General features: G+C 39.3%; 1 protein-coding gene across 4 annotated transcripts in view; it reads right to left on the bottom strand.

The window, feature by feature from the left end:
• Window positions 1–14,184, bottom strand: part of CACNA1S (calcium voltage-gated channel subunit alpha1 S) — a 1,015,758-nt gene that overhangs the window by 644,083 nt on the left and 357,491 nt on the right. For all 4 annotated transcript variants that reach the window (XM_044287793.1, XM_044287791.1, XM_044287794.1 and 1 more), the window contains exons 14-15: window positions 8,162–8,282; window positions 1,845–1,959 (exon numbers count right to left, since the gene is read on the bottom strand). In XM_044287793.1, coding sequence (XP_044143728.1) covers window positions 1,845–1,959; window positions 8,162–8,282 — 236 coding nt within the window. The remainder of the gene's footprint in view (window positions 1–1,844; window positions 1,960–8,161; window positions 8,283–14,184) is intronic.

Raw genomic sequence — 14,184 nt, 5'->3', positions numbered from 1 at the left:
TGTTTATGGGTATCACATACTTAAAAAATTATTTACAATTGATCATGAATAGTGATGAGCGGGAGGTGTCATATTCGATTTCGCGATATTTCGCGAATATTCGAATGAATATTCGTGTTATATTCGTCGAAATCGAATATTCGTAATTATTCCAATTATCGCGAATAATATACAAATTTTTTTTTTCCGCGTATTGCGATTATTTATCTTGATAGTATAAGGCAACGTTCCTATGCTAATTGACTATGGCTAGGCTAATATGTGTATTTTATGAAATTTCGTGATTTGCTCTAACTTCGTCTCTTAGAATATTACGAATATTCTAAAAGACGAAGTTAGAGCAATATTACGAAATTTCGTAAAATACACATATAGATTGTAATTTAGCTAATATAGTGCTATAATCCCTTTTTTTTCCTCAAATTTTTTTTGCCTCTTCTGAACTTAAGTTTTGTAAAATATGTACACTATTAAAAAATATTACTATAGCAGTATATTAGCTTAACTACAATCTATGTGTATTTTACGAAATTTCGTAATATTGCTCTAACTTCGTCTTTTAGAATATTCGTAATATTCTAAAAGACGAAGTTAGAGCAATATTAAGAACATTTGCAAAAGCCGAAATTGCGATGCGAGTAATATAATACGAAATAATCGCATGAAGATTTCAGCTTAGCACTGCTATATTCCATATTCTAGCCTAGTATGGAATATAGCAGTGCTAACTTAGCACAGCTAATGCAAATGTTCTTAATATTGCTCTAACTTCGTCTTTTAGAATATTCGTAATATTCTAAAAGACGAAGTTAGAACAATAGTACGAAATTTCTAAAAGACGAAGTTAGAGCAATATTGCGAAATTTCGTAAAATACACATAGATTGTATTTAAGCTAATATACTGCTATAGTAATATTTTTTAATAGTGTACATATTTTACAAAACTTAAGTTCAGAAGAGGCAAAAAAAATTAGAGGAAAAAAAAGGGATTATAGCACTATATAAGCTAAATTACAATCTATATGTGTATTTTACGAAATTTCGTAATATTGCTCTAACTTCGTCTTTTAGAATATTCGTAATATTCTAAGAGACGAAGTTAGAGCAATATTAAGAACATTTGCAAAAGTCGAAATTGCGATGTGAGTAATATAACACGAAATAATCGCATGAAGATTTCAACTTAGCACTGCTATATTCCATATTCTAGCCTAGTATGGAATATAGCAGTGCTAACTTAGCACAGCTAATGCAAATGTTCTTAATATTGCTCTAACTTCGTCTTTTAGAATATTCGTAATATTCTAAAAGACGAAGTTAGAACAATAGTACGAAATTTCTAAAAGACGAAGTTAGAGCAATATTGCGAAATTTCGTAAAATACACATAGATTGTATTTAAGCTAATATACTGCTATAGTAATATTTTTTTAGCAGTGCTAAATTGAAATCTTCATGCGATTATTTCGTGTTATATTACTCGCATCGCAATTTGCGAAATTTCGTAAAATACACATATAGATTAGATTGTAATTTAGCTAATATGGAATATAGCAGTAAGTTGAAAACGCCACTGACTGGAGCAGCCAGGAAGCCAGGAATCCAAAGGACAGGTAAGAACAACTTTAGAGAAGTGGGAAAGAAAAAAATATAATAAAAAAAATAAATAAAAAATGAATATTCGAATTTGCGAATATATAGAACGATATTCTAAATATTTGCGAAATCTCGAAATTGCGATATTCGAGAAAAAAATTCGCAATTCGAATATTTGCGCTCAACACTAATCATGAAATGCATTACATTCAGTAATAAGGTAAAATAAAATTATTTAGTTATTCTACCTGGCCAATTTCTTTCTCTTCCGTTCCTCTGCCTTTGCTTTCTGTGCAGATGTAAGGTTCTCTGCCTCAGCAAGGTTATCAACAGCAATAGCAAGAAAGACATTTAATAAAATATCTGTATTTCGCTAAAGAAGTATAACACAGGTAAAAATAAATAGTCATAGTATAACCTTACATTTGGGACCTACCGTATTTTTTGCCCCATAAGACAAACTTTTTTGGGGGGGAAATGACCCTGCGTCTTGTGGGGCGATTACTAAGTGGGAATTACCATTATGGAAGTGCTTCATTAGTACCGGAGGACCAGGAAGTAGTGAAGGCTATGTACTCACCTCTTCCTGGTGCTCGGCTGTCTGCTGTGAATGCTACGCATCTACGAATGCAGTCATCTGAACAAATAAATATCTCTTAAAAGACGACATTTGCTATTGTGGTTTTGCGCCAAAAGGTATCATAGTGTGTACAAGCCAGTACACAGCCCTTTCACAGTATTCTACATCACTCCTTTGGAGTACTGGCAACTCCTAGGATTGAGAAAGATACCGGCAGCACACCTCATCCGGATTGTACCCCTATTCCTCCCGCCTTTGCAAGTGCTGTGCTTATATAAGCATAGCACCAGAAGGTGAGTACAACTACTGATACAGCACTCTCTCTAAAACGTTTTACCAAACAATACTACCCTATGAGCGCCTTGTCTCTCGTTTATCCCGCCAAAATTGCTGCTACGCACAGTGTGAGGGCACGCTGTGCACGCCAGTTCACGGCACAGCAGACGGAGGAGGAAGACAGAGCATGGGCGGTGAGGAACGGCGGCGTCTGGAGCAGAAGAGGTAAGTGATTTCTTTTATTTTATTCCATATGATGCTGATGGAGCTGAAATATCACTTCTGGGGGCTGGTGACAAAATATGGGGGCTTAAATATCACTTCTGGAAGCTGGTGACAAAAATAGGGGCTGAAATATCACTGCTGGGGGCTGGTGAGAGGCAATGGGGGCTGATTGTAGGCTGCTGGGGCTGGTGAGAGGCAATTGGGGCTCAAATAACTCTGCTGGGGGCTGGTGAACGGCACTGGGGGCTGATGAGAGACACTAGGGGCTGAAGAGAGGCTGCTGGGGGCTGATGAGAGGCACTGGAGGCTGAAGAGAGGCTGCTTGGGGCTGATATGAGGCTACTGGGGGCTGATATGAGGCTACTGGGGGCTGATATGAGTTTACTGGGGGCTAATCATTCACATTGGGGTCTGAGCTAAGGTCTGATTGGGGGTCTGATCTGAGGTCTTATTGGGGTCTTATTAACATTGGGGGTCTGATTGGGGGTCTGACCGGTGGTGTAATGAAAAATATTATTTTTCTTATTTTTCTCCTCTAAAGCCTATGTGCGCACAATTGAATTCCAAATAATATATTGCTGTGAAAAATATTTGTGGCGTAAAATACAAATATTAGTAATTCTTTCATTGTTTTCTGAGTTTTTAATATGAAGGAAAAATGAAATGATTACCTAATGTGGACACTGTCAGTGTGAATACAATACCAAATTTTTATAGTTTTTGTTGTTTTACAACATTGCCCATGAAGGTGCACATAGCCTTTAAGGGATCATAAAAGGGTAACTAAATTGATATGGAGCGTTGAACAAAATACGAGAGGGGATAACTAATAGTGATGAGCGGCAGGTGCCATATTCGATTTCGACGAAATTCGCGAATATTCAATAGAATATTTGTTTTATATTCGTCGAAATCGAATATATTCATCATTATTCTAGTTATCACGGTTAATATGCGATTTAAATAATCGCGTATTGCGATTTTAACTTAAAGGCTACTCTGCTATTGTAATAGCAATGCGATTAATTCAAGTTACAATAATCGACTTTCGATTTCAACTTAGCACTGCTATATTATTATTATTATTATTTATTATTAAAGTGCCATTCATTCCATAGCGCTGTACATATGATAAGGGGTGCACATACATAATACAGACAATTGCACTAATCATAAACAAAATGAGTTACAAACTGGTACAGAAGGAGAGAGGGCCCTGCCCGTGAGGGCTTACAATCTACATGGTATGGGAGAAGGACACAGTAGGTGCGGGTTAAGTTGGTCATGGCGGTATAGAGGCAGCAGGGTCATTGGTTGTAGGCTTGTCTGAAGAGGTGGGTTTTCAGGTTTCTTTTGAAGGATTCCACTGTAGGTGAGAGTCTGATATGTTGGGGTAGCGAGTTCCAGAGTATGGGGGATGCATGGGAGAAATCCTGGAGTCGATTGTGGGAAGAGACAATAAGAGGAGAGGAGAGAAGGAGGTCTTGTGAGGATCGGAGAGTGCGTGTGGGGGTGTATTGGGAAATTAGCTCAGAGATGTAGGGAGTGGACAGGTTATGGATGGCCTTGTATGTATTTCTAAGTACTTTGAAGTGAATTTGTTGGGCAATGGGGAGCCAGTGAAGGGATTGGCAAAGGGGAGAGGCAGAGTTAATAGGGTGAGAGGTGGATTAGTCGGGCAGCAGAGTTGAGGATAGATTGGAGGGGTACGAGAGTGCTAGATGGAAGGCCACAGAGGAGAATGTTGCAGTAGTCTAGGCGGGAGATAATGAGGGCATGTACAAGTATGTTCGCAGATTCAAAGTTAAGGAAAGCGCGGCTGCGGGAGATATTTTTGAGTTGGAGGCGGCAGGTGGTGGGAAGGGCTTGGATGTGAGGTCGGAAGGAAAGAGCAGAATCCAAGGTCACTCCAAGGCAGCGGGCTTTGTTGACTAGGGAGAGTGTGCAACCATTGATCATGATAGATAGGTCTGTTGGGGGGATTGAACAAGATAGCCGAAAGATTATGAATTCTGTCTTATCCATGTTAAGTTTAAGAAAGCGAGAGGCGAAGAAGGATGATACAGAAGATAGACATTGTGGGATTCTAGATAGTAAGGTGGTTATGTCTGGACCAGAGAGGTAGATTTGTGTGTCGTCAGCGTAGGAGTGATACTGAAAGCCATAGGACTCTATGAGCTGTCCCAGGCCAAAAGTGTAGATAGAGAAGAGCAGGGGTCCTAGGACAGAGCCTTGCGGGGACACCAACAGAGAGGGAATGAGACGAGGAGGTGGTGCGGGAGTGGGAGACGCTAAACGTCCGGTCTGTGAGGTATGATGTGATCCAGGAGAGGGCCAGGTCAGTGATGCCAAGAGATGAGAGAGTTTGCAACAGAAGGGAGTGGTCATGGCGATTTCAACTCAGTAATGCTATACTCCATATTCGTAATTCCAGCCTAATATGGAATATAGCAGGTCCAAGTTGAAATCGCAATTCGATTATTAAAACTTGAATTAATCGAATTGCGATTTCAACTTAGCACTGCTATATTCCATGTTAGGCTAGAATTAACGAATATGGAATATAGCATTACTAAGTTGAAATCACCATGCGATTCCTTCGAGTTATATTAATCGCATTGCGATTTCAACTTGGACCTGGTTTACTATGGTTGGCTTGGTAGAATTAGCGCATATGACGAATATATTCGTTATATTCCACAAAACGAATATGGCGAATGTATTTGTTATATTCCACAAAACGAAGATAGCAAAATATTCTCCATCTTCGTTTTAGCTACCTATTCATCAACTTCACTAATTCTAGCAATCATATAGGAAAGTTTACTATAGAGACAGCTAAGTTTAATTCGCTATGCGATTATATGACTGCTTTTTTTTTTCTAAATAGAATAATTATAATAATTATCAGGTATTATAATTATTCAATTTATTTTTTTAAAAAGCAGTCATATAATCGCAAAGCGAATTAAACTTAGCTGACTCTATAGTAAACTTTCCTATATGATTGCTAGAATTTGTGAAGTTGATGAATAGGTAGCTAAAACGAAGATGGAGAATATTACGTTATCTTCGTTTTGTGGAATATAACGAATATATTTGTCATATTCGCTAATTCTACCAAGCCAACCATAGTAAACCAGGTCCAAGTTAAAGTCGCAATGCGATTAATATAACTCTAAGTAATCACATGGCGATTTCAACTTAGTAATGCTATATTCCATATTAGTTAATTCTAGACTAATATGGAATATAGCAGTGCTAAGTTGAAATCGCAATTCGATTATTATAACTTGAAATAATCGAATTGCGATTTCAATGTAATTCTCAAATTCGACAGTACATTCTAGTATATGGAGTCGTTCCCATGGTGATGGGGACGCTCCATGAGCATGGAATATAGCATTACTAAGTTGAAATCGCCATGCGATTACTTTGAGTTATATTAATCGCATGGCGATTTCAACTTGGACCTGGTTTACTATATGGTTGGCTTCAATGGCTTGGTAGAATTAGCGAATAGGACGAATATATTCGTTATATTCCAGAAAACGAATATGGCGAATGTATTCGTTATATTTCAAAAAACGAAGATAGCGAATGTATTCGTCATATTCCACAAAACGAAAATAACGAAGTATTCTGCATCATCGTTTTAGCTACCTATTCATCAACTTCGCTAATTCTAGCAATCATATAAGAAAGTTTACTATAGAGACAGCTAAGTTTAATTCGCTATGCGATTATATTACTTAGCTTTTTTTTAAAATAAATAGAATAATTATAATACCTGATAATTATTATAATTATTCTATTTATTTAAAAAAAAGCAAAGTAATATAATCGCATAGCGAATTAAACTTAGCTGTCTCTGTAGTAAACTTTCCTATATGATTGCTAGAATTAGCAAAGTTGACGAATAGGTAGCTAAAACGAAGATGGAGAATACTTTGTTATCTTCGTTTTGTGGAATATGACAAATACATTCATTATCCTCATTAAGTTGAAATCGCCATGCGATTACTTAGAGTTATATTAATCGCATTGCGATTTCAACTTGGACCTGGTTTACTATGGTTGGCTTGGTAGAATTAGCGAATATGACGAATATATTCGTTATATTCCACAAAACGAAGATAACGAAATATTCTCCATCTTCGTTTTAGCTACCTATTCATCAACTTCACTAATTCTAGCAATCATATAGGAAAGATTACTATAGAGTCAGCTAAGTTTAATTCGCTATGCTTTTTAAAAAAATAAATAGAATAATTATAATACCTGATAATTATTATAATTATTCTATTTATATAAAAAAAGCAGTTATATAATCGCATAGCGAATTAAACTTAGCTGTCTCTATAGTAAACTTTCCTATATGATTGCTAGAATTAGTGAAGTTATTAGTGAATAATTATTCTATTTATAAAAAAAAGCAAAGTAATATAATCGCATAGCGAATTAAACTTTGCCTTCTCTATAGTAAACTTTCCTATATGATTGCTAGAATTAGAAAAGTTGACGAATAGGTAGCTAAAACGAAGATGCAGAATACTTTGTTATCTTTGTTTTGTGAAATATGACGAATACATTCGTTATCTTCGTTTTGTGGAATATAACGAATACATTCACCATATTCCTTTTGTGGAATATAACTAATATATTCGTCATATTCGCTAATTCTACCAAGCCATTGAAGCCAACCATAGTAAACCAGGTCCAAGTTGAAATCGCCATGCAATTAATATAACTCGAAGTAATCGCATGGCGATTTCAACTTAGTAATGCTATATTCCATGCTCATGGAGCGTCCCCATCACCATGGGAACGACTCCATATACTAGAATGTACAGTCGGATTTGAGAATTACGTTGAAATCGCAATTCAATTATTTCAAGTTATAATAATCGAATTGCGATTTCAACTTAACACTGCTATATTCCATATTAGGATAGAATTAACGAATATGGAATATAGCACTGTTAAGTTGAAATCGCAATTTGATTATTATAACTTGAAATAATCGAATTGCGATTTCAATGTAATTCTCAAATCCGACAGTACATTCTAGTATATGGAGACGTTCCCATGGTGATGGGGACGCTCCATGAGCACGGAAGTCGGCAGAAGCGGCAATGGGCACTGACTGGAGCAGCCAGGAAGCCAGGAATCCAAAGGACAGGTAAGAACAACTTTAGGGAAGTGGAAAAGAAAAAAATATAACAATAATAAAAAAAAAAGAATATTCGAAATATCGAATTTATAGCACTATATTCGAAATATTCGCGAATTAGCAAAGTGCCGATATTCGCGAAAAAAATTTGATATTCGAATATTCGCGCTCAACACTAATAACTAATAGTTGAATTATTTTAAGTCTAAATCAGAATAATACATATAAGTAGCAAATCCATAATTAACTAAAACATAATACCTGGGTTCAGATGCAATAACATACCATAATTTGGCTTTTTAAAAGGATACAATTTCCACAAACAAATAGAATGATAAAGTAAATACAGACGAACATTCCTGGGAAGGATGGGCCACCATATGCCATAATTCCATTATACATCACGGAATTCCAATCCTCTCCTGTTAAAATCTGTAAGATATAAAGTAAAAGAAAAAATGAGAATGCTCACAGCCACTATTAGAACTTATAACTATTCTCATCATAGTATTCAGAGCAACAAGATGTCAGAAGGAGAAGCTTGTAACATAACTAAAATTGCCCCCTCATCATAGCATTCAGAGCAACAAGATGTCAGGAGAAGCTTGTAACATAACTAAAATTGCCCCCCAAAACTTTACAGTTTTCAAAGCCTTACAGTCCACCGATAACTAATACACCACCTGCAGTGTGTAACTTGCACCGATGAGAATGCACACTATCACAAAAACATTCAAAGAACCTCATACAGGAGCATGTACAACCATAATGGTACAGCCACATGACGTAAACATTGCAGAAGTGTTTATAGGATGAGCAAGGCAAATGTTATCCACACTCTGAAGAAAGTATCTGCAATTAAATCCGCACATAACATGACATGCAGTGCACATTTTAAAATCACAGCATTTCACTCTTTGCAATGCTTAAAAAAAATGCTGCAAAATCTGCAAGATTTGTTGTGGATTGTGCCAAGAAATGGCAGAGGCCTTTTCACTGCAGAAAATCCACAGTGGTCCCACCAGTGTGCCCATACCATAAAAATGGTATTTATTATTTGGTACTTGTAAACAGGAAAGGAGCAAAACAATACCGACTAATAAAATAAAACTCCTATAATAACCCTGTAAACATAACTAAATATCCACTTAATCTTAAAACGTATCTTTTATAAATGGGCATTAAAATGGGTAGAACTACTGACAGGATTAAATTAAAATAATGATGGCCAGACTTGTTATTGTACATGCTAATGTGTGACTTGTTGAACATTCAAGACGCTGGTTAGCTCGCCTACATACAGTATAGTCACTATGAGAAACACTAATAGCAGCAGAGCTGCTGAATCAACAATATTTCCATTAATACCAATGTATGTATCCTCAGCTACTATAAAGAAAAAACGCTAGGTGACCTCACCAGTAAAGGCCCAATGTGTGACCTCAGTGAAGGGGGGTAGTGAGGAGGGGGCGCACTTCCGGGCGGTTTATCGCCATGGTGAAGCAGGGAGCCGCCAGCTCCCTACTTCACTGTTCCACTGGTCTCTGGCGCCCCCACTCAGGCTGCACATCGCACTGTTGGCTGTGTGGGGGGGCTGAAAGCCAGGAAATCAGCCTCCAGCATTATGTGTGTTTAGTCATGCTACTGCTGCTGTTGGGGCACTAGGGGGCACTAAGGGAGGCACGAAGAGAACATAACTACAGTGAGGGGACATAAAAGTGGGCATTAATACTGTGAAGGGGCACAAAAGTGGGCATAACTACTGTGAAGGGGAATAAAGGTGGGCATAACTACTGTAAAGGGGCACAAGGTGGGCATAACAACTGTGAGGGGGCACAAAGGTGGGCATAACTATTGTGAAGGGGCACCAAGGTGGGCATAACTACTGTGAAGACGCCACAAGGTGGACATAACTACTATGAAGAGGCACCAAGGTGGGCATAACTACTGTGACGGCGCCACAATTTAAGCATAACTACAGTGAAGGGGCAGAAAGGTGGACATAACTACTGTGAAGGAGCTACAAGGAGGACATAATTACTGTGAGGGTGTACAATGTGGATATTACTACTGTGTGGTAGCACTAAGGGAAAACACCCTAGATTACGTTGTTATACATTGGGATGGCTCGGTCTCACAGGGTCAACACAGCATTCCCTCCTACGTATTTAACATGGACAGTTACCATCCCTCCCTTATGTGATTATTCTATTTGCTCTGTCACCACAGGGACCTTGTTCCGGATCCAGCAGACATCACGCCAACATGCCAGCAACACCCTGTGTGAGGTAGGAACAGTACCATGTACCCTATGATAGATTTTATTAGTTGGGACTGGGTGAGTATAGTTATGCATTGGGCAAAGTTAGAGGAGTGGCTGCTTCACTTTTTCCTCTTTCTCAAAATTTTTGTGGTGGTGGTGGGGAATGATGCTGATAGCTCACCCCGGGTGCTAGAAAGACTAGCTACACCTTTGCCTCATTTCTCCAAAAATGGACAATACTGTATATAACCTGTGATAAGTGATGTTTGCAATGTATGCACTCAAGGGTGGAAAACAAATAAACTGACAAATCACTCAAGTGATATTTGCGGTATTTACAATACAGTATTTTATGTGATGTTATTGAGGCACTACACAAGCGGCATGCACACCCAATAAATGTAACAAATTCTCACTGGTTACCCGCACCAGCAACATTCACAATGGGTACACGCTTTATTTGATAAACTGGCGCACCCCAATAGCATAAATATACACGCATATTTTATGTGATGTTTTTGAGGCACTACACAAGCGGCATGCACACCCAATAAATGTAACAAATTCTCACTGGTTACCCGCACCAGCAACATTCACAATGGGTACACGCTTTATTTGATAAACTGGCGCACCCCAATAGCATAGTAACATACACGCATACCGTGCAAACAGAACGCTGGCGAATCATCCTAGCAACATGTGAGTAATATATACAAAAGACATAGGACCCATACCCTATAAGTCACATTCTCAGTATTGTAATAAGGTACCTAGAATCATCAGAGATGGAAGATATGTGTCAAGGTTCCTGGCCTCGGTGAAGTAAGATCCGGTATTTTATGTGTCAGCAGCAGCTATTGCTAATTGACACCTTAAGATTAAGCATGGCTGTCATAGCTGATCAGGCACAGCTCTTACTGGGAGTAATCAAAGTGCTGGGTGGGTGACTACTTCCCATGTTCCAGACCGGGTTTTGCCAGGCATATAAACCAGCCAGCACTGCCAGGTGTGTGGATTTACCTCCCTCTGACAGTGGAGCTTAGGAGTCTGTAGCTGTGAACTGAGGGCTGTGCTGGGATTTAAGGTTTGAGCCGGGCTGGAGGTCTCAGGCCCCTCTAAAGACAGACTTGATGAGGCTGAACTGCTAAAAGGGTGTGAATTAACACCCAGGAGAAAAGGTGACTTTTATAGTTTATGGACTTTCCTTGTGTGTGGAAAAACACCAAGCCATCTGCGTTTTGTGATACAGCTTATCTGCATTTTGTTATACACCACTGTGTGAATAAACACTGTTGTTTGATTCAAGAACTGTGTACTTTGCCTCTGTACTGCATCCGCTAGTCCTAACTACCAGAGCGAATGCCCACAGTATGTACACTTGGGATGTAAAGTAATTGGCTAATGACACACCACATCAACATATACAACCCACACACAGTGTTGAAATATTACACTGGCTAATAACTAGAGTTGAGCGAACCCGAACTGTGAAGTTCGGGTTCGTAAAGTACTTTAGGGTTTTCAGCACCCGGACCCAAACATTTACGTAAAAGTTCGGGTCCGGGTTTGGTGTTCGGCGATTTTTATGGCGCTTTTTGAAAGGCTTCGAAGCAGCCAATCAACAAGCGTCATACTACTTGCCCCAAAAGGCCATCACAGCCATGCCTACTATTGGCATGCCTGTGATTGGCCAACTGCAGCATGTGACCCAGCCTCTATTTAAGCTGGAGTCACGTAGCACCACCCGTCACTCGGATTAGTGTAGGGAGAGGCTGCAGCTGCTCTGAGGAAGAGATCAGGGAGAAATCTTATCAAGAACTGGTTTATGTACTCAGCGATCTACAGAAAAAGTGTTTTGTGGGTGCAGTGCACAATTCTTTTAAGCCTGCCCTGAGTCAACTACTGCTGAAAACAAACTTTTTTTCTTCAGTTAGTTAATATCAATACATAATCGGCTATCTGCCAGTCCAGAAATACAGCTTTGGCATACTGGGGTGAAAAAACCCTCTAATATACTGCACATCTGGGATTAGACAAGCATAAGTGAGTGACTGTCACATTTAGGACAGAAATACAGCTTTTTGGTTAGGGTGAAAAAAACCTCTAATATACTGCATATCTGGGATTACAAGTGCATAAATCACTGTCACATTTAGGACAGAAATACAGCTTTTTGGTTACTGGGGTGAAAAAACCCTCTAATATACTGCACATCTGTGATTACACGTTGTAACTAGGGATGAATGAACTCGAACTGTATAGTTCGGGTTCGTACCGAATTTTGGGGTGTCCGTGACACGGACCCGAACCCGGACATTTTCGTAAAAGTCTGGGTTCGGGTTCGGTGTTCGTCGCTTTCTTGGCGCTTTTGTGACGCTTTCTTGGCGCTTTTTAAAAGGCTGCAAAGCAGCCAATCAACAAGCGTCATACTACTTGCCCCAAAAGGCCGTCACAGCCATGCCTACTATTGGCATGGCTGTGATTGGCCAGAGCACCATGTGACCCAGCCTCTATTTAAGCTGGAGTCACATAGCGCCGCCCGTCACTCTGCTCTGATTAGCGTAGGGAGAAGTTGCGGCTGCGACAGTAGGGCGAGATTAGGCAGATTAACTCCTCCAAAGGACTTGATTAATCGATCGATCTGCAGCTGTGCATCATTGAGCTGCTGAAATTCAATTGCTCACTGTTTTTAGGCTGCTCAGACCGTTTGTCAGTCACTTTTTTCTGGGGTGATCGGCGGCCAATTTGTGTCTTGTGGTGCGCCAGCACAAGCTGTGACCAAGTGCATTTAACCCTGTGACCAAGCTGTGACCAAGTGCATTTTGGCTAAAGCCTACATCAGGGTGAAGCTGTCACACCAAGTGCATTTAACCAGCAATAATCTGTTTATTTTTTGGCCATATACTACATCAGGGGCAAGCTGCGCCTGTCACCAAGTGCATTTAACCCTCAATGGTGTGGTTGTTTTTTGGCTAAAGCCTACATCAGGGTGAAGCTGTCACACCAAGTGCATTTAACCAGCAATAGTCTGTTCATTTTTTGGCCATATACTACATCAGGGGCAAGCTGCGCCCGTCACCAAGTGCATTTAACCCTCAGTAGTATGGTTGGTCAAGCTGTCACACCAAGTGCATTTAACCAGCAATAGTCTGTTCATTTTTTGGCCATATACTACATCAGGGGCAAGCTGCGCCCGTCACCAAGTGCATTTAACCCTCAGTAGTGTGGTTGGTCAAGCTGTCACACCAAGTGCATTTAACCAGCAATAGTGTGGTTATTTTTTGGCCACATCCCAGTCTAATTCTGTCACTAAATCCATACCGGTCACCCAGCGCCTAAATACTAGGCCTCAAATTTATATCCCGCTAAATCTGTCGTTACCGCTGTACTGTTGTGGCTGGGCAAGTTATTTTAGTGTCCGTCAAAGCACATTTGTTGTTCAGGGTTGAAATACAATTCCCAATTTAGCTATTTCATAATTTAGTGGTTTCTGCTATATCAGAGCTATTTGAAATCTATCCCTAAAAGGGTATATAATATTCAAGGTGCACATAGGGTCATTCAGAATAACTTCACACACACGCTACTGTGCATTTCCAAGTCTAATTCTGTTAGTAAATCCATACCGGTCACCCAGCGCCTAAATACTAGGCCTCAAATTTATATCCCGCTAAATCTGTCGTTACCGCTGTACTGTTGTGGCTGGGCAAGTTATTTAGTGTCCGTCAAAGCACATTTTTTGTTCAGGGTTGAAATACAATTCCCAATTTATCAATTTCATAATTTAGTGGTTTCTGCTATATCAGAGCTATTTGAAATCTATCCCTAAAAGGGTATATAATATTCAAGGTGCACATAGGGTCATTCAGAATAACTTCACACACACGCTACTGTGCATTTCCAAGTCTAATTCTGTTAGTAAATCCATACCGGTCACCCAGCGCCTAAATACTAGGCCTCAAATTTATATCCCGCTAAATCTGTGGTTACCGCTGTACTGTTGTGGCTGGGCAAGTTATTTAGTGTCCGTCAAAGCACATTTTTTGTTCTGGGTTGAAATACAATTCCAAA

This window comes from Bufo gargarizans, chromosome 3, assembly GCF_014858855.1.
Source record: "Bufo gargarizans isolate SCDJY-AF-19 chromosome 3, ASM1485885v1, whole genome shotgun sequence".
Taxonomy (NCBI): domain Eukaryota; kingdom Metazoa; phylum Chordata; class Amphibia; order Anura; family Bufonidae; genus Bufo; species Bufo gargarizans.
This window is presented reverse-complemented; position numbering and strand designations above follow the sequence as displayed.